Here is a 27,600-nt window from a genome sequence, read left to right on the forward strand (position 1 = left end):
CCTGCTTACTAATACTGAATTTTCTCCTTTTCTCCAATCCTAGGGGAATGAGTTTCAGAGTATTCCAGGGGAGCAGGTGACAGAGGAACAGTTCACAGATGAGCAGGGCAACATTGTCACCAAGAAGGTGGGTGCACAGAGTCCTCCTGTGCTGGAGAGACACAGGGGGGCTAGATGGTGCTGGACTCACCTCCCAGCTTCTCGCTGCTACCCTAACAGAGGGTAAACATGGCTACAAAGAGACAGGTTCAGGTGCCAGGAGCTCTGGTCTTCTGAGGTCCGGCATGACATTCCTCAAAGCTACTTTACTGATTCAGCCTGAATTCAGCTCCTGCTACTTGTTCCAGAAGGACCAGGCTCCATGGAACAGCCCAAACCTAGTCCAGCAACGTCTAGCCCTGAAAACAGCTGTAAGACAGAAAGGTGGTGGCCCCCGAACTACCATGGGCCTGCGAAACCAAAAGGGCTGTGGAGGTGCATTGAATGGGTAGCAGATTTTAGTTCAGTAGACCTGATTTTGCCTGTCAGGTTTTGGGCACCGTAACAGGCATGGGCAGAAGGGAGAGGAGGAGCAAAGGGAAGACCTTGTATGGGTTTCCACTGTGGTGCTGCTCCCGCTATTGAAGCAAGACCACTCAGGTGGCCATCTTTCCTCTTACAAAGTGTGCTTCATGCAGACAGGGACTGTGTCTTATTTTGTTTTCATCTCCCAGTCCCAGTACATGGGAGGTGCAGAGGAAACAGTGTTGGAATATTCAGGTGACTGAATAAGGGAACATAATTGCATGGAATACCATAGATGAAAAGGAAATACGCTTTGCCCTCAGGAGCTCACAATGCACGGAAGACAGAGTGACCTTCCAACAATATGAAGAGGCAAACTCTGATCATTAATGAAATCGGCTAAGACCCATTTGCAAATTCTAGCCCCTCTGAGGCTGCCCAGAGCCTGTTTTCCACACAGTGATGGGGGGAGGGGTGGTGGTCACAGACCAGTCCCCATTCTTGGCCACTCATGGAAGGGCACCTTAGGACAAAGGACAAAGGCTGCCTGTCCCCCAGATCTCACTCCCGGGGACCTGCTCTTCTCATCCTCTGTTTCAATGGCTTCACGGGCCTTTTCTCCCTTCCCTCTCTCTTCCAGATCATTCGCAAAGTTGTTCGGCAGATAGACTCATCTGGTGCTGATGACACCCAGGAGCATGAGGAGGTGATTGCTGATGGGCCCCTGGAGAACCCTAGTGAGATGGAAGCTGATATTGATTACTTTATGACACATGCCAAGGTACTGCGGCGGCTGCAGCCTCCCAGAGGCTCTCGCCCTTCTGAGCGCCTGTCACCTCTCCCAACTACTCACCTGTGCACCCGCCCTCTCTGGGCTCCAGTCTGCACCATGCTCACCTCCTCTGGTCTCCCCTGTGCCTCTGTCCTCCATGGCAGGCAGGGTTTCCACGGCTGCCGGAAGTGCTGTCGTTCTCATGTCTACTTTCTGCCTGTCTCTCTGTGTGATCTGTCCTGCGTTCTGTCTCTGCTGCTGTCTCCAGGTGGAACTGAGAGGGAGTAGCCTGCAGCCGGACCTGATAGAGAGCAGGAAGGGGGCTCAGATAGTGAAGCGGGCCAGCCTGAAAAGGGGCAAGCAGTGATCTCTAGCCCCTCCCCTCAAATGGCCTCTTTGGAGGTAACACCGTCTTTCTGCATCCTTTCTGCATGGCCTGGTCCTCGTGGAGTGGCTGGTCCTGAGAATGGCTGCTCACCTGCTCATGTCTCCCCCTTCAGCAGGGGAGCTCACCCCTCGGCCACCCCCAGAACAGTGGTGCTGTGGCCTTGAGACACAGATTCTCATTTCCCAACCTACTAACTGTGTCTCTGAATCCCTATCCTCCTCAAGAAAACAGCAAACAATACCATCTGCTGATTACCTCTCTGGGGGTGCAAAAAATACAGATTTGAAAAGATGCCTTGATGAGTGAAAGCACTCAGTAAATCTCAGTAGCTGATATTATCCTGAAAGCCAAGCTATGGGGATCTGGAGGAGGGGGGACAGGTCTCGGGGAGCACAGCAGAGTCTGCCTAGGCTATGCCATTTCAACGCAAGTCTGCAGGAAGAGCTCCAGCAGTGATAGACCTAGAACAACATTGACTCTTGAACCTGGAACCCGTCAAAAATCCTGTGAACCCAAGGCACCAGTTCTCTGTGATGTTTCTTGAGACACGTCGCTCTGTTGCTTTCTAGGAAAGGGTGAAGCAAACAGGCCTGGGGGGTGGATGGTGATCTCCCAGCCAGTTAGGAGGGCTGTCAGGGATGGGTGCATGGCGTGTGTGAGCATGCGTGGCCAAGGAGCAGGGGTGTGCAGTGATTTGCCATGAGGGAGGACCGTGAAGACGCTGCAGCGAAGGCTCTCCAGTGGGCCCGTGCGGTGCTGGGGGCTTCAGCGGCCAGCTCTGACCTCCGTCCTCCCTGAGGGATCCTGTACTGAGCTGCCCCGAGGCCGTTTGCTGTGCCCAGCTCGGGGCAGCTCAGTACAGGATGCATCGGGGTGGGAGTCGGCAGGAAGCAAGGAAGCATTCTGGCCCCAGCACAGCACTAACCAGCCTCTTGCCATTTCAACCCCCAGGGTGTGGTGGCTCTGGGCCAAGAGGAAAGCAGGCTCTGGCTTTCTGCATTCAGCAAAAAGCAGGGCCACTGCCTCCCAAGCTGCCAGAAGTGCTGGCTCTGGGCTTCCCAACACACCTCAGCACTTGGGCAAAAAAAGAGGACTACGGATCCAGTTATAGGATAAAATTAGACCTGACTCCTCAGCAGCTTAAGGAGGTCACAGTGTTAACCCTGGCCCTGCCAAGGGGGTCCCACCAGGCTGCTGGCTTAGTGGATTAACTGTGATGAGCCCCGGAAAGGATACAAAAGTACAAATAATTTGAAGGAGCGGAGAGTGGAAGGAAAAGTGTCCTCTTGCGCCTTGTTTTCTCTATGGTAGTGGCGGCAGCAGCGGCCTTACCTTTCAGCTTCTGTTTGGCTCCGGTTTTTAGGGGGAGGGGAGGAGCCTAAGATTTCTTCATTTCAATTTTCTGTACATGATCTGCAAGGGTGGCTGAAACTCCCAAAGGAGATACAGTTCTGTACCACTGCACGTGGGTGTCAGGAGACCCGGGCAGCCTGGCTCCAGCACAGTGCCAGGGCCTCTGCTAAGAACGGAGGGAAGTTTGGGTGGGAACAGTGGGGAGGGAGCCAGTGTGGAGGCAGGCTCCTGCCCAGGTCCCAAGTGGCCTGCAGTGCCCCGCCACCCCCCCCCCTACCCGGCCCCAGCAAGACTAGGGCTGCAGAGCAGACGTTGAAGGGCAGATGGTCCTCTGACCCTCAGTACTTACTGCCACCCACTCACATGCATGTACCGTCAGCCCTTGGGACTCGTGGATTCCACACTGGCAAATTTGCCTCCTGGCGAATATTTATGGCAACCCCCAAGCCCACAGTCATGGTGCTTTCACGGTCGCTCACAGACACACACACCGTGGCAAGAAATTGGAGTCGCCCTGGCGCACGTTCCCAGCTGAGGGCAAACAAGACTCCAGTCTGCCCCCCTAATGGAGCTCATGCTATGAACGGGTTTCCTTTTTGCAGGCTGTTGTTGAGTGCCATGTTTTTTGCATTTTTGTGCTTGTTGTTGATTTTGCTGTTTAAAATGGCTCCTAAGAGCTGTTTAAAATGGTCTTCCTAAGAGCAAGAAGGCTGCGATGTGCCCTACAGGGACAAAGACGTACGTTAGATAGGATTCACTGGCCATGAGTTAGAGCACTGTTTTGGTGGTGGGTTCAACGTTAAGGAATCAACAATATGTATTAAATAAGGTGCCTATACAGAAGCATAAATCAAGGTTACGTATTCATTGTCTAACAAAGATGTGGCCACTAGAGGTTCACAGGAACCTAACTAGGCATTTTCCTTGAGAGCGGTGGATCGGTATTGGCAACTTTCTGGAACATAACCACTGCAAATGGCAAGAACTGACTCTTTGTTTCAGAGAGAGTGAACGCTGGGACTTAGGAGTCTAGATTCACGGCCTGACTCATCCTTTTTCTCCAGATCTGATACCTTGCATTAGTCATTTGACTGTCCTGAGCCTCCACCCCGTGAGGGAGATTGCACATAGTCCCTTTCACCTCAGTAGAAAGGTTTAGAAATAGTCATGGCAACTGGGCAGGCTGTCGTGAAGGGTGAAGGACACCTGCGCTCAGTCAGCGCAGACGGGACCGTAGCATGACGTAGCAGGTCAGCCAGTCTCGCCACGCCTTGGCTTCCTTAGCCATAGCATAGTAGTGATGCCACTCTTCTCTCATAGGATGGTGACCATGATGGAGGGGGCTTTTCATGTTTGTGAAAGGTCATATACATTGTCAAATGTGCACCCAACCGTGTCTCAAAGTGTCATCGACATCCTGCGTCACCATCATCCGAGAGGCAGGTTAAAAGGCGCATTCCCAGTCCTGCCCCTGACCTACTGAATTAAAATCCTGGAACTCAGGATTCTGCGTTAAGCTTCTCAAGTAATTTTTATGTGTATGGAAGAATGAGATCTGACCAATTTTGGTGTTCCTTCCAAACCTCCTAGAGGTGATGCAGCACAGTTGTAGGTATGATATTGAAAAATGGGCCGAAAGGAATGATGGTTTATAGTTTGTTCAAAGATAGCAGAACACCCCATTCCAGGTGAGACCTGAATCAACCCCCCTTACCCGTCTGATTCCTCCCAGTCACTCCCATCTTGAGAAGGATTCTGTATCTAAGGCCTGGCAGGTGGAGGGGGCTGCTTCCTGGAGGTGGGTAAGAAGCCACAGAACTGCTGTGGAGTTAAGGCCTGACTGTGCGTGACAGTAGCAGCTAGTGGGTTTTGCTTTGTGCCCAAGTATGTAGGTCTAAGAATTGGGTGTCAGTTGTGCGAGAGCAACAGTGTGGTATGGGTGGCTGGAAGGCTGTGCGGGGGCAGCCCGTAGCACTCTGGGCTGCCCACATCCTGGGCAGGCACCGGGCCTTGGCATTCCTCTGTGTCTGTGTGGCTCTAGCTTCTGGGACTCTCAGGAAGCTGTGGCACATGGCTGCTGCTTTTTCTTGTTTTCCTTTTTTTTTTTTTTTTAAGCTTATTCATTTTTGAGAGAGTCAGCAGGGGAGGGGCAGAGAGAAAGGGAGAGAGAGAGAATCCCAGGCAGGCTCTGCACTGTCAGCACAGAGCCCGATGCAGGGCTCGAACCCACAAACAGATCATGACCAGAGCAGAAATCAAGAGTCGGATGCTTCACCGGCTGAGCCACCCAGGCTCCCCTCTTGTCTTCTTTTTTAAGAGACGCTTTCCATTCAGACACTGTGGTTGCAAGAACTTGTGTTAGCTCTGACAGTGGAGTGTTTTAGGAAGTTTAAAAGTTAAGCAATTAGTAATCTCAATGGCCAAAGGGGCAGGAAGGCAAGGGGTCATGTTTCATTTTGCTGTTTAATTTACAGTCCACCCTACTCCCTAGCCATTGCAGGGGTATGAGTCTGGGGCTGGGGAAGCTGGAGGGGAGGGCCACAGACACTGGGTAGGGTGGGGGCAGATGGACTGGGACAGGCACTGAGCAGCACTGTCACTGGGAGTGGGCAGGGGCTGTTTTCTGCGCTCTAGAAGGTGAAACCTTTCCCTGGGGCACCCCTGGAACAAGAGGTGCAGGGTAGTGGAAGGTCCAGGGCAGTCAGGAGACTTGCCTTCCAGTCCTACCGCCTGCCACCACTGGGTACTCCCACTCGCCCCCTCACTGCTCCTCCCGGAGTCTCAGTTTACCCAAAGATGAGACGAGCATTTGCCATAGAATCATCTCTAAGGCCTCACCTGTCTCCTCTGCTCTGTGTCTGGGCAGAAAAGCGGAAGTGGTAAGCTCTTTTCCCTAGGCTCAAGACTTTAAGATGTCTCTTGTTTGAGGCGTGCTTAGCACTGGGGTGATGCTAGGGGACGAACCACTGGGAAGGGTAAGGCCTGGCCTTTATCCTCAGAGTGTTTCTACCCCAGCCAGGGAGATGCTGCAGTTGTGACCCAGGAAAGAGCACGAAGACGGCAGCATTTCCAGAGAGCCTAGTCAGGGTTGACATCCACATACACTGTCCCAAGCATTTTGTAGCTCTTTGAAACATCACCACAATCTAATGAGGTACATCCTATTATTGCCCTCATTTTATAGCAGAGGAAACTGAGTCACAGAGAGTGCAAGTAACATGACCAAGGAAATTGGCAGAGACAGGATATGAACTCAGGCAGCCTGGCTGGCTTCAAAGTTCCTGCTCTTAACCACTACACCCTGTGATCTCTGAATAAAAGGTAGCAGAGGCAGCGGGGAACTTCCAGAGCTGAGGGGAGAGAAATGAGAAGGAGCTGGAGTTATCAGGGAGGCTCCCTGGAGGAGAGGTCTTGAAGGCGGTGAGCAGAGCTTCAGCAGAGAGGGAACTGGATGGCATCCATGAGCCTCGAACTAGGCAGGAAGCTGCAGGGCACTGTAGGTTTGGAAGGCTCCGAGGAGACCAGCTTGGCCGACAGGGAAGCCCAGGCAGTGATGGAAGAGTCTTGCCCTCCAGGGTGACAGCGCTTTTGAGCCACAGCATTAGAAGGCCTGCTGTTCCGCTTTGTAGCAGCCTCTGGCATGGAACCTAGCACCACCCTCCCATCCCTGGAGAACCACTCAGGGTTGAGTTCACCTTGACCGCCTCCAGCTTCCTTCCTAACCACATCACCTGTAGGGCCCAGGGCAGCTCCCTGTCTGGGGACAGCTCTGCCGCAGAATGAGTTTCTGCCTTTCTCTGTCACTTCCTACCCTGCCCAGGAGATGGTCAGCTCCACCTTATGTGTGCTCCTTTTTGCCATCCATCCCAAGGTCCCGCAGACAGAATCCTGAGTGGCCAGTCTTGGAAACACAGAGTTCTCACCCCAGGTTGGAGGAGGAGGCGCCATGGGGTGGCAGGAGTGGTGTCTCCTTGTGAATCCCGGGCTGTGGAATTGGGACTTCACTCTGCAGGCAGAGCTGCTGTCCACCAGCCTAAGATACATGATATCCTAGGGAGAACGCACCTGTTTTTTCAAAGATCTCTTTTGCCGCTGCAGAGTTGGTCCATCCAAGGGGCATGGGGAGTAGAGCCAGAGGCACCTGACAGTGAGAGCTTGTAGACTGTCGTCCCTTGGGGCCGTGAGCTCCTGAGGCTCACGTCTGCTCCATCTCTGGGTCCCCAGGACTGGCACTTACAGACATCAATGCGTGTTGGCTAAACTGAAAAAATGGAGGGCACGGCTCACTACCGTCTTTAGCAGAAGCCCTGGCTTATTAATTTGGCCCCTTTCCTAGGGACAAGGATCTACTCATGGGGATTTCTCCCCAGGCGACTGTGAGCATGGGAGCCTTCTGCCTCCTCTCCGAGGCACAGAGCACACACACAGGAGGGCTTTCTGGGGAGGTCGCCCACTTGGCAGGGGACCAGGGCAGGCTTGGGCAACCGCGCCTAAGAGGCAGCCTCTGGGCTGGGGAGTGGGAGTAGGCAGGCTGGTATTTCAGGAAGGTCAGGGGCTCTGAGCTCAATGCCTTTCACCGCATTGCCTTGCTGGGGGAGGCTGGCCGCTTCTCCTGAATCTGACCCTGCCTAAGCAGCCAGCACAATATTCAGCATTTGGGGGTTTTGCTGGGAGCTGCATCTTTACATTCTAAGTAACTCTTTCTCTCTTTGTGTCCCTCAGGATCACACCTCGACACCCAACCCTTGAACTTCACACACACTCTGCCATGCACACAAGAGGAGAGCTGGAGCAGAGGGCTGCAGGAGTGGCGCACTGTTCCTCTAGGCTAACGGCATGATCTCTGTAAGGGACTTCCTTTAGTCTCCTATTCGCATGAACGGCCGACTGTAGACGCATGACCTACAGTCCTCAATCCTGCCTCTAGCAACGATGGATCTCTGTTGGGAATCAGGACAAATGCCTCAAGAAGGGGGGGAGAGAGAGAGAGTGATAGAAAACGAGCTCGAGAGAGCACATGAACGCAAAAGTGAACAAGGGCTCTTTTGTGGCTGGGGATGATATATATTTTTAAATCATTTTAATTTTGACTTGTTACAGGGTACTTTTTTTTTTCAACCTTATCTGTAGGAAATCCATGTGGGCTTCCTGGAAAGAAAAAAAAAAAAAGGCACAAAATCAGTTTGGCACCTTAATCCCATGTCCCCACCTGCCAGCCTTCCCCACCGCCACACACCTCCATTCCATTTGTGACGTCCCCTCCGCCTCCCCAGGGGGCCGCTCCTCCCAGAAAGCTCTATATGACATTCAGGACACACACATAGGCACACGCACACACGCACACAAGCACCTCTTCCCTCTCCTCAGTATACACACAGATTTTACTGTGACGTCCGAAGCTGTATAGACTCTCCTGTGGATAAACTGGAATTTTTTTTATGTTGTCTCTCTCTCTCTCTCTGCCAGTCTCAGTATTAATCATCTTCCAATGGAAAATCATTAATTTAAGAGTGCATTCAGGGTTCCTTGTGTTAGGGACTTAAGAATCAGAGGCGAGGACCCCCAGGCTTAGCTGTAGGGCTCACAGGGAGCCAGTGCCCCATCTGCAAGGGTCTTCTCTCTCAGCTGGGGGCGGGCCGGTGGCTGTCCCAGGATTGCACCAGCATGTTCAATAGAGAGGAGGTTTTCTATATCTTCAAGCACTTATATCATAGTCTGTGTTCAAAGTGTAAACTGTACAGTAATCAGCCTTGTGTATATGAAAAACAATAAATACTATGCAAACCAATAGAAACACTTTAGCAGTATGTACAAAGCACTAACAGCTCAGCTCCTGAGGACTTCTCCAGGCTGCAGGAGAAGGAGCTACAGCCTGTCTTTCAGTGAAAGAGGAAGGGAGTAGGGCTAGTTGAATGTATCTGCCAGTTCTTAGAAGTCAGCCACCACCCCCAAGGTCTCCCAGAGCCAACTTGGTGCTCTAAGTCCAGGCAGCCCACAGGATGGGGGGCCTAGGCCGGACAGCCTCAGTGCCCCCACTCTGACCAAGCCCCTCTGCCCCACTCGGAGAGGTGGGCGAGGGGCCCACTCCTGACCACAGGCCCAGGGGGAGGAGAGCCGGAGGAGGAGAGAGCAGCTGGCCACCTGGAGGCCCCGGGCTAGAACGGAGCCCCTAGGTCAGAGCAGGAAGGAAGCAGACAGCTGGCTGTTCCTCGCCTCGGTGCCACCAGGGAAGAGCCTTAAAGATACACTAGAGCCTCTGGCAGAGCGAGGCCCGAATCAGCACAATCCGCCCCGCCCTGCGCGGCGGGCGCCCTCTAGGGCCCGGAGAGAGACTGGCAGGCTCTTCTCGCTCAGAAGAGCCTTTGTTTGTGGACGTCCTGTCACCTTCCTCCCTGCCTCTCCTCTGAGGTGTCCTCAGACACATCAAACCTTCCAAGTAGCACAGAAGCTCCCTCACGACCGAGCCCCCACGGCCCTGGTGCCTGTCACCAGCGCACAGGTCTCCCGGCGGAGGCCGCAGGCCCCACGCGCCCGGGGCCGGCCGAGGCGCTCCGCTTGGACCGGGCGGCTTGCGCTTTGCTTTCGGAAGGGGGGGTGGGGGGCGGCCCGGGCGCAGGGGGCGCCAAGCGTGCTCCGAGGGCTGTGTCCCGGGAGGCGCGGCCCCGGCCCCCCCACGCCTTTCGACCCCGCGGCAGGGCGCAGGAGCGCGGCGCTTCTCCGCGTCGGCCGGGCGCCCGCCCGCCCCGGGAAGACAGGCGCAGGGCTCGCCTCCCGTCCTCGATCCCGCGCCGTCCCCCGCAGGCCGCCGTCCCCCGTCCCCCGCCCCCCGTGGCCCCTCGTAGAGCCCAGCGTGGGCCCCGCGGCTCCAGGCTATGCTTTGGCACCTTCCGCTGCGTCTGGCATGGCTGCTTGGCCCGCCGGCCCCAGGCCCTCGGCGGCATGGCTGCGCGCTCCAGTTGCTAGTAGGAGCTGTTAGGGGAGGAGTTTGGGGTCTCCACACGATGCCTAGAGAATGCTGCAGTCTGCACATTAGACGCTTTTTAGAAGTTTTGGAATTACCTTGATTTTTTTAATTGTTATGAAAATGACTCTTTTCTTGATTCCCTCCCAAATGCTCTGTTATGGGGAGAGAACCCCCCCCCCCCTCTGATGTATAGACCATTCTCCCTACACCAGCTGAACAAATGTCAAAATTAATAAAGAAATTGACTCATGGCACAGGGCTCCATCTCTCCTTCCCGGTCGTCCTGGGGGAATTTGAGGTGCTGGGACAGGAGTGAAGCCTGGGTTGGGGCCCCGAAGGAGTCTGGGGGTGGGATCAGTCATCAGGGAGACCTGCATCTCGGGGAGGTGCCCACTCCCCGGATACCTGGGCAGCCCCTCCATCAGAACCGCCCACTCTGGGAGAAGCCCGGAGGCTTCAAACCCCTGGGGCTGAAAGAACAGAATTCTGTCTCCTAAGCATTACCCTGAGATGGGGGCAAGTCCAAGGTAGATGGAGGCGGGTACCACAAACTCCCAGGGTGCATGGCTGGCATACACTAAGGGGGACTCCCCCAGGACCCCCCTGTGAAGGGGTCTGGCCCCTGCCCTCAATGCCACCAAAGTTCAAGAGCTTTTAAGAAAATCGTCCTGTTCCTAACTAGTTCCTAACACTTCAAGCAAGGTTGGTCACCAAGCTGGCCTCAGTTTTCTCATCTGTCAAATGGGGGAATGGATTAAAAAAATTGCTAAAGTCTCTTCATTTTGTCATCCTGGGATTCCCAAACATGAAGCCTTTGGCAAGCTTGGCAGTAAATAAGGATCAAATCGTTTGCTGTAGCTTTTCTTCCTCATACGTTCCCATCATTAGGGGGTGACCAAGTCACAGTCACGGGGTCCTAGGAGCACTGCCAGCCCTCGCTCTGAATCTGTAGCTTCTCTCTCAGTATCAGAAAAGCCACCCAGGCCAAGGGACCAGCCGACTGTGCCACCGCATCATCCAGAGGGTTTTCAAAATCACATTTTCAGGATCACGGTTGTCTGGGTGGGGCCAGGCGGCAACGCTGGGAATGGGAATTAAAGTTTCCCTGAACTCCAGGCAGCTTGGTAACACAGCCAACTCAGATGAATAAGAACCTTGTTTCTTGTTTTTAGTGTAAACTTCCAGAGAAATAACCTCCACAGCCTGTGTGAGGTCTTTCTCGCATTAACCTACATCATTTACACTACAGAGAACATGGCCCAGAGCAGCCAGTTCTACCGGAGCAGATAACAGCAGCTCAGGGAGAGTGTGGCTCTGTGTGAGAGGAGAACACCACCACCCGGAGTTGGTCCAGGAAAAGGCCCTCGTAGGCAGGTCCCACCTGCCAAAGTGGGACCAGGGGGTGGTGAGAGAACCAAGGAGCCCACGGCCTGATCAGGAAAGGATTTGGAACTGCCAGGCAGAGAAGGGACAGAAGTCTAATCTATCTGGCAATCACTATTTTCCTGTCATTTTAAATGTTCAGACCAGTGGCATGTTAGTTTCTACTAAAAACAAACAAAAAACAAAACAACCACCACAAGGACCACAAGAAAGGATGCTGCCCCATACAGAAACAACTGGGTATTTACCCTGGTTTCCCTGTTTGTACAATGCATGATAGCCCCCAGTAGAGCCTTGTGTATTATAAAAATTCATTAGAATAAAAGACATATGGGTGCTCTGCAACTCAACCTAGTCCCATCCATCCAATAGTGACTGAGCACTAACAAAGTGCCTGCAACGGAGACCCGCCACTGAATCAACAGCCATCTCAGCCACCAAAGCTTTCCAACCCAGGTGCCAAGCCAGACAGAACATGGCCATAGCTCCAGCAGATGCACAGGTGATTCCTCAGAGGAGGAAGATGGGATGACAGAGGGAATCAGGGAAGGCTGCTCGGAGGCAGAGGTGGGAAGAGAATACACATGCAGTGCTGCTCCACTCCCACCGCCTTCCCCAATCTGCCTGGCAGACCCCCACTGCCAGGCTCTCAGGCGGGCCACAGAGCTTCACACCCCCACCCCCCACCACCCCAGAGCCCAGCCTCCCCACTTACCCGTTCCAGCTCAGAGGAGGGAAGAGAAGCATCCACGCTCAGACTCCACACTCCGCAGTGGCTTGGGCATCTGCATGTATAGGGGCCTGTGCACCCCAGGACAGCGACCCCTGAGCCTGGCCTCCTCACCCTCAGGGGAGCAGCTGCTGGAACTGGGATTTCCAGCTGCCTCAGGAGCCCCAGGCCCCCCACAGCCACTTTTTCCTAGAAGCTGGACTTGGGGGACCAGGAGCTGACTTGGGGGATCAGGAGCAGAAAGACCCTCTGAGAATGAACAGAGCTTCCAGAGCTCATTCTCTCTCTCTCTCTCTCTCTCTCACACACACACACACACACACACACCCTGGCTGATTTTACAGTCAATCTTTCAAAGTGCAATTTGTCTTGGAAAAGCCAATGTGAGGCCCGTGTGGGTTTCGACCAATGGCGCCGCGCCTCTCATAGCTCAGCCAGTCTCCGGTCTGTATTCTAATGGGCCATATCTTTATCAGGGAAATGTTGCTTCTCTGAACTTAAAACTTCTCATGGAGGGTCCCCAGACTCAGAGGCAGAGAAGGGGTCTGAGCTGAGGCGTGGGGAGCCGCCTTTCTCCAGGACAGACAGAGAGGGAAGGGGCGCTGGTGAGGCCTCTCACCTGCCCCAGAAGCACCTGACTTCCGAGGAGCTGACGCAGGTGCCAGGTCCCCAGGCCAGGGCTGGGCCGGATATCTTAGGTGGGAGGGCAATCTGGGGCTCGGCCGCTTTTGACCCTTCAAACCTGCCATGGGCTTCTGGGTCAGAGCTTGGGGTCTCTGGCTTTAGGGGCCTGGATTTGGGCTTCTCACCTCCCCTCACCCCAACCCGAAGATCATGGAGTCCAACCTGCAGGGCACATTCCTGCTGAACAACACGCCACTGGCCCAGTTCTCGGAGATGAAGGCCCCCGTGTGCCAGTACTCGGTGCAGAACTCCTTCTACAAGCTCAGCCCTCCGGGGCTGGGCCCCCAGCTGGCCGCCGGGACCCCCCATGGGATCACAGACATCCTGAGCAGACCTGTGGCCACGCCGAACAGCGGCCTCCTCTCCAGCTACCCTCACGTGGCAGGCTTTGGTGGACTTGGCTCCCAGGGGGTCTACTATGGACCCCAGGTGGGGAATTTTCCCAAAGCTGGCAATGAGTACCCTACCCGGACCCGGAACTGCTGGGCGGACACGGGCCAGGACTGGCGAGGCGGGCGGCAGTGCGGCAACAGTGAGTACAGGGCAAGGCTCCACCCCCACCCCGGGCAGGCAGGCGGTGGGCACTGCAGGATCAGGGCAGGAGGAGGTGTGAGCAGGGAACACTCACGGGGTGGTCCATACCTGCCGTCCACCTCTCAGCCGTCAGACACCTGGATCCACGTCCCAGCTCAGTGCAGGAATGACTTGTCCCCTCCCTGGCCCACCCCCTCCGGGCAGGTGCCACACCCCTCACCCCCCACCCTTACCAGCTGCTGTCTCAGCCGCCCTCCTAGGGAACCTGGGGGTCTCCAAGTTTGGAGAAGGCCAGATAGCCTACATTTGCCCTGTGCAGGGTCTGGCTGGTAGCTCATCTTCCTTCTCCCACTGGGAGCCCATGTCACTTCTTCATCCAAAGCAAGCAAGTGCAGTCCCCAGTGAGAAGCTGCTGCAGCATCACCTTCCCAGAGAGCCCACGCATGCCCTGACACCATTCAGGGACACAGGCTGCACTCTGACCCCATCTTGGTCTTGCCTGTGTTCAAGGAGGCCGGCTTCCCACCGTCCTCCACAGGGCTTATGTCAACAGGAGCAGCGACAACAGCCCAGACTCCAGGAACAGCCGCTGAGTCAAGCTAGACTTGGCTGTAGTTGTTGTGGGGGGTCTCCTTGCCCTGCCATCCGCAGACCTGTTTTCAGAGGACTGGTGCAGGGCCCCCGCGATGTCAGTCAGGGCCAGGAGGGGGTGGCAGGTCGTGCACAGGCAGGTGAGGCTCACCTGAGAGGCAGGGAGGGTGACGGTGGCTGAAGGAGCCATCTTTGGGCCACGGAGGCCCAGCCAGGATCAGGCAGGGGCAGAGGTGGAGGGAACCTGCACTTCTCTCTAACGCCGGGGCTGCCCCACTGCAGTAGAAGCTTGGGGCCCACCAAGGAACCCCCCTCCCCACCAAAGGGCACTGGCCTCCCCATCTGCTATGCCTCTCCAGGCGGTCACACTGCCTGACCGCCCACCGCTGACTCAACCTGAAACATGGAGAGTTCCATGCGGGCGAAGACCTCATCTCTTGGAAGTGGTTTCGGGGATACTTTAGGCCTCCGTCCCTCACACCTCCATCGTCCCCTCCCCCCACCACACACTCTCTCTCCACATCCCTACTCTTCAATCCCAAGTGCATAGCCCCACACAGGAAAATATCTGAGTCAGTGGTTGAATTAACACAAAAGAAGAGAGAACTGCAGACGATGGTCTCTTGGGAGGTCTCTTCCCCTTTTGGTGCCTCAGTTTCCCCACCTGTAACATGAGGAGACGTGACATGGGCTGTCAGGCTGCACTGAACAAGGCCTGACAGGTGGGCCTTCTGCTTCCCCTGAGCCCCGAAGCCCTCCAGCCCAGCTCCTGCCTGAACAGCTGCCCTAGCTAGGTGGGGTCAGGGGCTTGAGCCTCCTTACAAACTCTTCAGGTGTGGTTGAGGCCACATGACTTCTAGGCCTGGTAACAAGGGAGAGCAGTAACTTGGGGCTTAAGGCTTTGGTTTTCTCAGAAACCTAGAAAATGGGATCTCTAGAGCAGGGAATTAGGGAGTGAGGAATTCCCAGACCCCCTGGGGCCCGATTGTTGGTGGAAGGTGCCTGGTCTCTTTCCTGGTGTCGCTGAGACTGGGAAGAAAGTCCTATTGAGTAGTGAAAACATTACACAGCAAGGAATGAGACCAGGGCAGGTTTTAAGCTCCCTCTGTCCCCTAAGATGCTAGAGACTGGGGCAGGTGCCCTCTGGAGGTCCCTCTCCATCCAGACACAGCAGAGGCCACAGTCACTACTGTCAGAATGCCAGGAATGCTGCTTGGTTAGTGGTGTCACGACGCCCCCACAATCTCAGTGGCTTCTCTGCGAAGGAGCTTGCCCAGTGGGAGATTCAGGACAGGGCTGGGACCCCTCCTCATCCCGCTAACCACATACTTTCTCCCTCCCGCCAGCCCCGGACCCCCTGAGCGACAGCATCCACAAGAAAAAGCACACCCGGCCCACCTTCACGGGACATCAGATCTTTGCCCTGGAGAAGACCTTTGAACAGACCAAGTACCTGGCTGGCCCTGAGAGGGCACGGCTGGCATACTCACTGGGGATGACCGAGTCGCAGGTCAAGGTGAGTCTGTGCGGGAGAAGGTGTCTGCCTTGCAGGGAGCAGCCTGCCAGGACAGGATGCCACAGAGTGGAAGAGAGGCAGCCTCACTCTCCCAGCAACTCCTGGCTCTCCTGCTGTTTGGGCACTGCCTGCCCACCTAACCCTGGAGATGGTGATAATCACCATCACCAAAAAAAAAAAAAAAAAAAAAAAAAGGCTGTCAATACTGCTCTCTGTTATGAGAGCCTTGAGTATAGGACCCCATTTAATCCATAAAGCACCCTTGATGTAGGTTTTCTTACCCACTTTACACATGAAGAAACTATCTCAGCTGAGCCTCTTGCTCAAGGTCACCTGGCTGTTAAGTGCAGAGTTGGGGATCAAGCCCAGATCCGAGGGGCGCCAACCTAATGCTTTCCCCTCCTCTGCACTGCATTGACCAGAAGAAATTTCAAGAGCTGATGGCAGCCTCTGGCCCAGATCAGGAGTCAGCCTCTGAGCCATGTGAGGGCTGGATTTGGTCTTGCTGCATTGGCCAGCAGAAGGAGCTGGCCTTGGTTTGCCAATAAAGATAACGCCTCCTCCCAGGGCCACCCAAATGAAGCTCGGATAGGATATCTGGTGTAGGAAGCCTCCAAGCCGGATGCAGTGGCCATGCTCACAATATGTGCCACAGAGTCTGAAGTCAGCAAACAGGCTCCTGCCACCAGGCTCCCAGAGGGCAACTTTGATGTTAGATCTCTCCTGAGAGACTTTGGGTGGGGGCCCCCCCAAAAAGAAAGCTTTGAGGTATGTCACAACTGCTCCACGCTGACGAATTCAAGGGTAGAGGAGGGAAGTACAGGGGCAGGTTGGGCCCCAGGTCTGGGTTCCACTAGCATCTCCAGTCACCTACTTCCGCAGCCTCCTGGTCTGTTGAATGGAAGTGGAGAGAAAAATGTGGTCTTCTTGCGCATTTTTCTGCTTCTGTAGGTACTTTTTTGCACTCTTCAACTATTGTAAGCAATGAAAATATGTTATTTTTGTAATTAGAGAGAAATTATTCAGGAAGTTCAGTGAGGGTCTATGAAACTGAAGAAGGGATGACTTTTGAGCACCTACTGAATGCCTGGCCATTTCGGCTTCTTCCATCCAAGTGCCCCGCGTGGCAAAGGAGAAGGAAAATACACCGCAGGGAGGGCTAGAGCTTAGCAGAAAGGGCTGCTGCACTTACATTTTTTATTTTACCCTCTCCCCCAGAAAACGGTGTGAATATTACAACCTGTTCTTTTACTGAGCCATTTATTTTACTATACTATAAAAATAAGGATCGAGTGTCCTTGCCGCTGAGTGGAGTCACCTCCTGGAGGGGGACCCTGTGTGTGCTGTGTGCGCACGACGCTCGGGCTCCTTCTCCTCCCAGGTGTGGTTCCAGAACCGAAGGACCAAGTGGCGGAAGAAGAGCGCGCTGGAGCCCTCGTCCTCCACGCCTCGGGCCCCGGGCGGTGCAGGCGCGGGCGGGGAGCGCGCGGCCTCGGAGAACGATGACGACGAGTACAACAAGCCGCTAGACCCCGACTCGGACGACGAGAAGATCCGGCTGCTGCTGCGCAAGCACCGTGCCGCCTTCTCGGTGCTCAGCCTGGGCGCGCACAGCGTGTGACGCCCCCCTCGCCCGCCCCCACCCCCGTGTCTCAGCAGAAGCCCGACCGCAGCCCCTCCCCTGCCCTGCGGGTGGGGTGGGGGGTCCCAGGGCCAAGGGCTCCCCCGGCGTCGATGTGGAGGGAGGGGGGGGAGGGAGAGAAGGGGGAGGACCGGGGGCGGAGGTGGTGGTGAAGGGGCCGGTCTAGCTGAGGGAGGAGGGAGGTACAAACGCGGCCCGAGCCCTGGCACCTCTGGGCCTTTCTGCACCTCTGGGGGGCCAGGCCTTGACCTGCCAGCCCCGCAAACTCGTGAGCGCACAGGTGGATGGAAGCGACCTGGCTCCAGAGCCAGGAAACTGGCTGTGGGGTCCCAGACGTGCCACTGTGATTTGGGTGGCGGGACGGGGGGGGGGGGGCACCCCCAGGGAGGCAGTCGGCCTGGGCAGAGGTCTCCCTTCCACCCTCGGAGTTGGGAGACCAGGGTGCTGGGTCCAGATGGGCTACTGGCCGACTGCAGAAGAAAAGATAGCACGTCCGGGTTCCCTCCTCAGACCTTGGCACAGGAAGGATCCCACTTGAGAGGCCAGAACTAAATACAGGACCTGGACTGGAGGAAATCCACCTCCGGGAGGGGAAGTGGGTCCCAGCGAAGAAGAAACGCCTCTGACATCCTAACTCAAGGATCACACCCCTGGAGGGAAAGGTTCTCCTGGTCTCCTTTCTCCACTTTGCCCTCAGCGGGGATTCCCCCAGAAGAGGGAGCGACTAGAACCCCACCCCCCACCCCACCCCCACCACCCCGGCTGGGAAAGAGAGAGGAAGAGGCAGAGAAAAGTTGAGAGAATCCTAGGGGTCGGTGCTGCACCCCAGAGCCGCCCCCTTGGGCTGCCCTCGGTGCTGATACAAGGGCAAGATCACCCGGGGAGAGGGAAGGGATGGCAGGGCTAGAAGGGACTTCAGAACCCCCGGCTTCTCCAACTGGGGTACCCCACGCAGGAAGGGAGAGGCCCCTGCAGGGAGGGGCTGCAGGACCCCCACCTCTCCCCGGCCCCGGGCCCTTCCTTTCCTGAGACCGCCCCGCGGCAGGCGCTGGAGCCTGCGCAGTGGAGGGCACTGTCCAGCGGGGTGGTGTTTTTCAGCCCAGGTGATGCTGAGCAGCCGGCAGGTGGGAGGGGCTGGGGGGAGGCGGGCGGGGAAGAGTGCAGCCCAAAAGGGACCGAGCGTTTGCCCATCTTTACTGGCTTTTAAAAAATAAAGAGTAAAAATTAAAGTCCCGGAAACCTCCCCGTGGCTCGTGTGCTTCTGTGAAACCGGCCGCGGAGTCCCAGCCAAGCCAACTGTGAGGGGCCCTCCTCCCTGAAGGCAGGGCTGCCTGCTCCATTGCACAACACCGGTCAATTGGGAATCTCATTGGTCAATGCCAGGCACTGTCATAGGTGCGGGGGTGGGGGGGGGGAACCCAAGACTTTAATGGAGTTCCTGGCCTCCTGGAATTCATAGCCTCTCGGGGAGAAATGAACTGTTTGAGGAACTAGGTTCCATGAGGAAAAGATCAAGGGGAAGAGAACAGAAGCACTGACATTAACTGAACACCTACCTACTAATTTCTCCCACATCGAAGGCCCGATTACATCATTTGCCCTCACAAGAAACCCAGGAGGTAGGCATTAGCGTAGCCTCATTACATGAATGAGGAAACTGAGGCTCAGAAGTGATCTAAGCCAAGTCACAGAAGGGGGACAAAGCAACCTGAGAGTTGATTCTAAGGCTGCCCCAGGCGCAGCCCTTCAAAGCCTTTTCCTTCACAAAGCCTGTAACGTGAGAGACTAAAACGAGGTGGGCTTTCAGGCCCCTTCCAACTTTAATGATCCATGCAAACACCCACAACTGCTCGGGTAGCTAGTCATCTGCCCCTCTGCAGTCCCAAGTCCCTTGGCCCCCCGGGGCCAGAGACTCTGGTTAGTGGAATCAGCTTGGAGTGGGAACGAGAATAGGAGGAAGATCTCAGCTAGGACCTCTGGGAAACTGAGGCTCTAACCTTTTGTAGTAACCCTAATGGACCCAGAGACCGGGCGTTACTGACAAGAACATGAACATGATGCTTTTAAGCTCTAACCCTCAGTCCAGAATGATGCCCACGCTCAGTGTCCCTCGACATAAGGTGGGAAGGAAGCAAGGCAGCTTCTAAGAACTGAGCACCATCTCTGTGTGCTCCTGGCCACAGGCTGCGTTGAGGAGCCCTCCACTGGCACATGTGTCCTGAGTGGGGCCCTGCAGCCAGGCTGCGGCAGCACGATGGCACCCTGGGAGGACCCAAGGATTCACTCAGCACAGACCCCAAAACGAAAACTGCCGCGGACCCCAGGAGCCAGGCACTACACAGTTTCCTGAGCACTTTGAGGAGAGTGCGGGGCCTGCAGGCTGGAAGTGGCCGCCAACCTAATCCTGCTGCGAAGTCATGAAGCAGGTGGGGAGGAAGAAGCCAGTGACCCAAAACATTGTGCTGGTTTGCTTTTTTTGGTAAGCAAATTATAATCCTAATGGCTCTCTGATCGCTGTAATTCTTTCATGTCTGTTTCAAATTGTCTGGGTTCAGTATTAAGTCAAGCCTGGGGAATGTGTTCCCTCCCTACCGCCCACCCCACCCTGCCCCTGCCGCCCCGGGAGACATTTGCTGAGCTAATCAAAATCTTCTCCAATCTCAAAGTTCTGGGACGTCTGCCATTGGAACTTTCTAGCTCAAAGCCTCCATCATCCCAGCCGTCTCCCCTACCTCATTCCTGCTGCCGTGGGCCACCTGAGCACGGGCACCAAGCCAGGCAGAGGTACTGCCTCCCATTGCCTTGAAATGGGAGAATAGCCCAAGCTGGATGGCCCGGATTCCTGAGGGGAATTTGGAATAAGTCTTGTCCTCTGCAGGTGTGTGTGTGTGTGTGTTGTGTGTGCGCTTGTGTGCACATGCCCACGCATGTGTCTTGCTGGGGAGAACTCAAGGCTGTGGTACTTCATGTATCATAAAGAAATCCTAAGCCCTAGACATGTGATACCCAGTTACAAAATGGATTTCTTGAACATCCTGAGTTAAACAAAAATCCAGTTATTTTAGAAACTCGTGCTTCTTGCATCAACATCACAAACTCTTCAGGGATGAGACAAGGAGAAAGAAATTAAATCCTATGCTCCCAATAGCCACAGAGCCCTGCTCTGATGGGCAGCCCAGTAGGTTCTAACAGGCAGGCACAGATTCTGCCACAGCCCTCCTACCTGTGGTCCCCAAAGTTAGAAGGACACATACAGGACATGTCTCAGCCGGGCTGGGTACAAGTAGCAGGGTGAGAGTGTCTTACCAGGTTGAGAATGGCCACATCCTGATCACTGTGATTAAAAATGAGACGGGGCCCTGGAATCCCACTCCTGGTAACCCCTCTTCATACTCCTGCCACCTGTGGGGCTGAGGCTGGACACCAGTTGACCTGACTCTTTTCTTGCAGCATAGCATAGGGGACTGTGTTCAGTTACATCTGGGCCCACATGCTGGCTCCACCACTCAATGTCATGGGGTGAGATGCTCAGCTTCTGGGCCTCTGTATACTCTCTGTGAGACAGGAATGATCATGCAGACCTTGCAGGGGCTCTGTGAGATCAGAGCTGATGAGTGTGACTCAACAGTACATGTTACATTATCCAAAGAGGGCTTTGGAAGCTGACGGTCCCCATGTCACCAACCAGTAGGTAGGTCATTGTGACCGAGTTAGTTAACCTCTTGAAACCCAGTTTCCTCATCTGTAAGGTGAGGCTGACAACCCACTCTGCAAGGCTGAGGAGATGATTAGAGGAAATCACGTACAATGCACAGGACAGCCTGGGCACTGAAATAGGAGTCTGCTCATGCTCTCTCCTTCCTCCTCAAATTCATGCCTCCAGGGAGAGCCAGAGCCATCGCTAAGCAGGTCTTCTCAACAAGGGACCAGCTACATACTCCTGTCAGTCATCCAGCCCCAGCCGGTCACCTGCTATCTGGGCAGCTATGGAAGGACTCGTGTGTGATTAGATTCATTTACTGGCAAACTGCCTGAGATCTGGACTTCCGGGAAGGGTGCTACCGGAAGTGGAGGGCCAAATTCAGTTTGCAGATAGATGTGTTTCTTCAGGGACAGACAATGCTTTTAGAGAAATGTTAGCTGGCCTCTAGGCAGAGCAAGCCTGGTGGAGTGAGGGATTCCCACCGCTTCCCAGGGCTTCTATGTGCCTGGGCTCCTGGTTACCTGGCCTGCCTATCTCCTGATGGGTCTGGATCTGTCAGTTCTGCTGGAAAGCCTTGCTCCTCTAAGACATGGTCTGAGCACCAGCAGCGGCCTCCCCTGGGAACTTGTTAGAAATGCAGACCCCTTCCAGAATCTGCATCTTTTCCAGATCCCCATATCTGGCTCCTATACACACCATGCTCGCCACAGTGTGAGAAGGTCCAGAGTGGGTATGACTGTGGAATGTGTGTGCATAACACTTCTCTTCCCAGAGCAGAGTCTGGTCCAAATTGGGTGCTCCATAAAAGGTTGTTCAATGGATGTGGAGGAGTCTGGGTACAGTCACAGCACTTGTGACCCGATTGGGAGCAAAACTTTTCCGAAGTTCCAAGGACAAGGAAGTAGCTACCTGCAGGGGCTACCACCACCCTCCCAGGCAGGGCAGGAGCCCCTCAGCTGCATGACTAGAGCCGAGATGCAGGCTGGCAACTGTGAGAGCAGCTGACAAGGAGACACGGGATTTCAGAGCAGAGCCCTGTGTGGGCATTAAACCCGACTTAGGTCCCAGGTCTTAGAAGACAGCACTGTGGTTCATGTTCATAACGATGTCCCAGAGCCATCAGAAGGATTAAGCTGTGTCCTTCTTGTTCTGCAGAATGTGGCCAGAAGAGCAGAATATTTTAGAAGAATTTTCACCGGGAAATTATTTTGCTTAGAACAGTTCACTCTCTGATGATGCTCGGATAAACAAAATGGTATCAAATAAAGATGTGCTGTTCTGATTATTGGATCATGTCTTTTCAAGTTGGTTCAGAGGGTGGGTTGGGAGTTTAAGGAGGAGTTTAGTACAAACCTGTGGTAGGAAGGACTTCTGTCATTCAGGAGGCAGAAGTCATGGGAATGAGGCTAAAGAAACCCCTGTAATCACCTTGTCCCCAGGCCAAGAGCATTGGCATCACACCAGGATGCCAAAGAGACATTTGTTTGTTCCCTATTCTGCAGAAGACTCCAGCACCTTCTATGAAAGGGACCCATTCTAAATGCTTTACTCACATCCCCTCATTTGTCTCCAACAGCCATGTATAATTTAGCATCCCCATTTTCCAGATGAAGAAACTGAGGCAGAGAAATGAACTGATAGATCCCAAGTCCATGGATACTCAGTAGTGATTCTACTCAATGTCAGCATCATGCTCTGCCTCTCACTGCACTGACCACATCCACCACCGCTCCCACGGTTGCTTCCTGCTAACATTCATTAAACATTCATGGTTCCATGAGCTGTTCCAGGGGCTTCTCTCATTTCATTGTCAAAAAACCAAACAAACAAAAACCCTCACATGAAATTAACACTGTTACTGTACCCATTTTATAGCCAAGGACATTGGGACCCAGAGAAGTTAAGTAACTTGCCCTAGGTTACACAACGTAAGGCAGTCAGACTGACTCTGGAGCTTCCACTCTTAACTAACATAAAAGGGGAAAGAGAGAGGGGCCATTTGAATTAAGTCTGGGCTGTGAACTGCTTAAAAAGAAAACTAGGATTACGTGTGTTATAAATTAAAGTCCATAAAGTAAACATTTGAGATCTGCTTTTTGCCTGGCACTGGGTTTGTTGCTGGGAATCCCAACAGGGGACAAGCCCCCTAGCCTCCTGATGCTCAGTCTAGAAGGAGACCAGCTGCTGAGAAAGAAAGGGAACGCAATGCTTTAGTGGTGTGAGGAATGTCTTCAAAGGAAAGAGGGACCCTGAGGAGGCAGCAGTTAAGGATTAGAGAGAGTTTACTTATTTATTTATTAAAAAAAATTTTATTATGTTTATTTATTTTGAGAGAGAGAGAGAGAGAGAGAGGGAGAGAGAGAGAGAGAGACCGGGTGCGAGCGGGGGAGGGGCAGAGAGAGAGGGAGACACAGAATCCGAAGCAGGCTCCAGGCTCTGAGCTATCAGCACAGAGCCTGATGTGGGGCTCCAACTCAGGAGTGTGAGATCATGACCTGAGCTGAAGTTGGATGCTCAACCAACTGAGCCGGCCAGGTGTCCCAGAGAGAATTTAATTAATGGCAATGTACATTAACAATAATGCAATTCTCTGTTGACCCATGAGACACCATATCTCATCAAAAGCATTATATCTTTTATCATATAAGGAGCCCTAGAGGGGCATCTGAGTGGCTTAGTCAGTTGAGTGTCCCACTCTTGATTTTGGCTCAGGTCGTGATCCCAAGATCTTGGGACTGGCCCATGTGGGGTTCTGCATGGAGCATGGAGCCTGCTTCAGATTCCCCTCCCCTCTTCCTCTGCCCCCCTCCCCTCCACGTGCTGTCTCTCTCTTTCTAAAAAAAAAAAATTTTTTTTTTTTAAAGAATCACTAGAATAAAGGCAACCCTCATTGGTAAGAATCACTCACTGAAACTATATGACCTAAAAATTAGAATTTATAGAATTTGAAAGGAAAACAATAACTGAATCCCCATTTGAAACAATAATACAATAATATCAAACTCACTATGGCATTCCATACAGTTGCACATACATTATTTCATTTGATTCTCTGATAGACTGGCCATCAGATTTTATCCCCATTTTGCATATGAGGAAATTGAGATCTATTCAAGATCAAAACTTCTTGTCTTCTAAGTGCAGGCTGTGTCTCCTCCTCAGTGTGTAAAGACCTGAAATCTATAGAGGACACAAAAGGACCAGATGAAGTCCTCTAATCAAAGACACACTGATCAAATGCATTGTAGTACACAACTACAGCAAACATCATTTTTCTTGGGGTGGTTTCTGCTGCTTCGCAATTGACTGCCAGTGCCTCTAGAAGGGGCAGATATGACACAGCCAGGGAAGATGTTCACTGAAGCAGTTTCCCAAGCTTGCCTGACATAGGATTTGTCAGGCATACAGATTCCCAGGACCCTTCTGGATCTTCTGACTCTGTTGGGAGAGGTGTGTCCCTGGGATGTGTCTGGAGAACAAATGCCCTGGGGCACTGGAGTGGACAAATTTGACAGATAGTGGTTTCAGAAGCCCAACTCGATTTAAACCCACATTTCAGCTCTCCCTACCCGCTTTGGAGTTATTCATAATGATCTGCATTGGGTTCTGTCGCGTTTCCTCTTTCCCAGTGACAAAGATTCAAATAGCCGGAGGCGGCAGGGATGGAAGGAAAGCTGTAAAGGGTCTGGATCTTCTTCACAACGAAAGAGGGAGAGATGGCAGGACCCGTCAGGCCTCCTGCTGCCGAATCGTTTCTGTGGCTGTGATACTTGCGAGAAGGTCTGACGTAATCAAACCGTCAAGGGCTCCTGGGAGAGACCCGGCTCTAACAAATTTCCTAAACCATTGCTGCTGTGTTCTGGAAAAGAAAGCTTGCAGTTCTAACACTGCTTTAGCTGGGGCCATCACATGCCAAGGTGGGAAGATCCAGGGCAAGAGTGGTCGGTCGGCCAGGTGCAGGATAGCTGTAAAGCTCCGTGAATGGCAGCGTCTACGCTCACTGCCAGAAGTAAAAGGGCACAGCACTTCTGTGGTTTGGGCTTGCCTGGCACTGATCCTTGCCTTTTTCTGGTACTGTTTTCTGATGTTACTGCGGAAAAACAACCGTCCTGCCTTGTTTGATTGATCTAGTGTGGGCGGGCTGACCACACCTCCATCACCAGGCTCATGTATATGAGTGACACAGTCCTAAGCCAATCAGTGAAGGCCACCTCTCTGGTCATGTGATAGATTGGTTCCGGGATGGGCCTGAGGCTCAGTCCCAGCCAATGAGTAGGGACCCAGGTTGTTCTCAGATCTACCTGTCTCACCTCCCTACCTGGAGCTGTTTCTGGCTGCTGCGGCCATCTTGCCTCTGTGAGGGGGCACCCGCCTGAGAAGGGAGCCAACCCGGGGGGAGAACTAGGGCTGAGAGTTGGCGGGAGAGCAGGACTGAATGGGTTTCACTGCGTCAGGCCCAAACTCAGCCAGGCCTCATCTGCCCCTAGCCTTTTCAGGAGACAATACGCTTTTGTCTTGAGTCTGGTTGAATTGGGTTTCTATAATTTATAACAGAAAGAAGACTAACAGAGTGAAAAAAAATTTTTTTTCTTTTAATCCTGTGGTTTGCTTATAGGTTGGTCCTGCCAGAGGGCTGGCAACATGGACAAAGGGAGCTGCCTGGGTTCGAACTCTCGAGTTCCTTCCCTCTCACCTGTGGCCTGAGAGCTGGGTCCTACCCTTTTCCTCCCTTTCCTCCACAGCTTCCCCGTCTCAGCTCAGATGGCCATGCTGCAGTGAATGGACCATCCTTAGTGACAGTACGGACTGGATTAAGCGATTCCTCTTCTCCTCAGTGTTTTTTAGTTCTGAGTCTTGCTCAAATTCCAGAAGAGAGCAGCACCTGGCTCTCACAGGGACTGCCTCTCCCGCTTCTTGGAGGGTGAGTGGGCCAGGCTGCCTTAGTAGAGATGGACTGGTCTGCCCGCCCCACCCACAATGGTGAGGAAGTCTCCAGAGCCCCTGACAGTGCACGGATCTGCAGCAGCTTGGACAGGAGTGGCTCCACCCCAGCAGCCCCCCACGTCCACCCCCCGCCCCCATCTGCCTCGGCCTGCTGCCCAGAAGGGTCGAGCTGTAGGGCTCCTTCTTGCCCTATTTAAGCTGTGCTGAGTCTGCAGAGTCTCAGACAGAAGCTGCTCAGTTCCAGTCTAGTTACCACATCACTTACACAGCTCCCCTCGCGTCATCAGGCATCCTCTGTTGTCCTGATGCTCCTGTGCCTGCGGCCCCACCTCAGAGGCCCTGTCCTGTCCTGTACTATTTGTTACTCTTCAGAGCAATGAGCCAAAGGCTGACCCTCCCTTTGACGACCCCCTTGGGTACAAATGGGGCAAGTGAGAAGAGAGCTTCAGGTGAAAGGCAGGGGAGGGGTGGGCTGACCCCAGACCCATGTGCAGGTCTGTTGAGAAGGTCTCCTTGTCAGTAATAACCCCATGACACAAATAGTTCCCATTTTTTAAGCAATAATTTGCTCACCCCGTTTCTTCCAGGGGAAGGCACCAACACCCGGACAGGGACAACGATGCTGGATGTGGTGGAAGAGGCCGGATCATGCCTCTTTCCCCACAGCCAACCCAGAAGGCATGCGTTCCAAAGCCCCTCATTAGGGCCTCCCAGCAGGCAAACAAACATCATTAATCTTGGCAAAGTGAGTGAAAGCACATTCACCTGTCCAAGCCAGAGAATTAATGTTGTGTCAATAGGAAATTAGTGTTTACCTCTGGCCTTTACCTCTTCCCTTTGCTACAAAGAGCCCAGGGTGGACCAGCCCAAATGCAGGACCATAGTCAGAGGAAAGAAAAACAAAACCTCGAAACACAGGTGCCGGCCTGGGGCTGTGCTGGATGGGATGCCGGGTGACAGAAGAAGCCCAGCTGAGAGTGAGTTCTCAGGTGCAGGGAGAGCACAGGAGACGTTCCCAGCCTCAGACAAGGTGAGTGGTGACAGCAGTGCTTTGGCGGCAGAGATTCTCACAGGACTGTGAGCCTTACTGGACATGCTTCCCTCACCCTGCATGGATGAAGGCGGCCACAGGTGACTCCGTTTTCTCTCCCGTACACTGGGCTATGATCTCTCACACCAGGCAGTCAGTGCATGTAGGTTGAAGGGTGCAATGTTATTGGTCAAGGAGCTGCTGTTTATTGAGCACCTACTAAGTGCCAGCTACTGTGTGTGGTGATTGACAGAGATTCTCTAAGAATCCTACAAAGAAGCTATTTTGCCTTTTTCTCAGATAAAAATGATACTGCAATGCAGAAAAATTCAATAGGCTAGCCTCAAGGTCACATGATACAGGGAAGGGGCGAGGCAGATTTGAACCTGGGTCTGACTCCAAAGCCAGCGTTTTCCCTAATAATGGTCACGCACACTTTCACACCAGGCACTGCACGTGAGGTCAAGTGTAAAGACAGGAAATCTCTGAGAAAGCCTTCTGGGTCACTCTGTGTTCCTCCTATCCCCCAGGAATGCCTCACTGCTGGGGGGTGGGTCAGGGAGAGGCCGGGTTGGGCCGGGCCAACTGGAGAGTGTGAGGGTGTGTGCGTGCCTGTGTGCCCCAGGAAAAGGAACCAAACAAGCCGATAAGATCTCTTGTTTCCAGAGCAAAGCACCAATTAAACACAAGGCAGATGTGAGCAAATAAAGCTGTGGCGTCCAGAGAGAAAATCAATACTAGATTATATGCCCTAGTCCAATCATATACCAATTAATACAGAGCGGGTGGGGCTGGGTGCTGGGGGAAGATAAGGCGGGGGGGCCAGCATGCAGGGGCTGACTGTGCCTGCCCCCACCGTCCC

At 53.8% G+C, this 27,600-nt stretch overlaps 2 protein-coding genes and 1 long non-coding RNA gene across 14 annotated transcripts in view; 2 read left to right on the forward strand and 1 right to left on the reverse strand.

Moving 5' to 3' along the window:
• The window catches only part of ANK1 (ankyrin 1), a 136,221-nt gene extending 125,989 nt beyond the window's left edge, over positions 1–10,232 (forward strand). For 6 of the 10 annotated variants that reach the window (XM_047855053.1, XM_047855051.1, XM_047855052.1 and 3 more), the window contains 3 exons: positions 44–127; positions 1,145–1,285; positions 7,740–10,232. In XM_047855053.1, coding sequence (XP_047711009.1) covers positions 44–127; positions 1,145–1,285; positions 7,740–7,766 — 252 coding nt within the window. In that variant the 3' untranslated portion in view covers positions 7,767–10,232. Of the gene's footprint in view, positions 1–43; positions 128–1,144; positions 1,286–1,544; positions 2,554–7,739 lie in introns of those variants that run through there. The other 4 variants (XM_047855054.1, XM_047855055.1, XM_047855059.1 and 1 more) reach the window with 3 other exon arrangements.
• A 1,242-nt stretch (positions 10,233–11,474) lies between these two features.
• Positions 11,475–17,040, forward strand: NKX6-3 (NK6 homeobox 3). The gene is made up of 3 exons (XM_047855061.1): positions 11,475–13,310; positions 15,250–15,419; positions 16,801–17,040. The coding sequence occupies exons 1-3, from the start codon at positions 12,929–12,931 to the stop codon at positions 17,038–17,040; spliced, it is 792 nt and encodes a 263-aa protein (XP_047711017.1). The 5' UTR covers positions 11,475–12,928.
• On the reverse strand, positions 14,468–20,608 carry LOC125163405 (uncharacterized). 3 transcript variants are annotated; one of them, XR_007151449.1, is made up of 5 exons: positions 20,368–20,608; positions 16,294–16,391; positions 15,701–15,756; positions 15,394–15,561; positions 14,468–14,567 (listed from the first exon to the last, which is right to left on the reverse strand). It is a non-coding gene; the product is annotated as an uncharacterized LOC125163405 (long non-coding RNA). The 3 variants fall into 3 exon arrangements; XR_007151448.1 differs by lacking the exon at positions 15,701–15,756; XR_007151447.1 differs by having other exon boundaries at positions 15,701–16,391.
• Between the last annotated feature and the right edge of the window lie 6,992 nt (positions 20,609–27,600).

This window comes from Prionailurus viverrinus, chromosome B1 (assembly GCF_022837055.1).
Source record: "Prionailurus viverrinus isolate Anna chromosome B1, UM_Priviv_1.0, whole genome shotgun sequence".
Taxonomy (NCBI): Eukaryota; Metazoa; Chordata; class Mammalia; order Carnivora; family Felidae; genus Prionailurus; species Prionailurus viverrinus.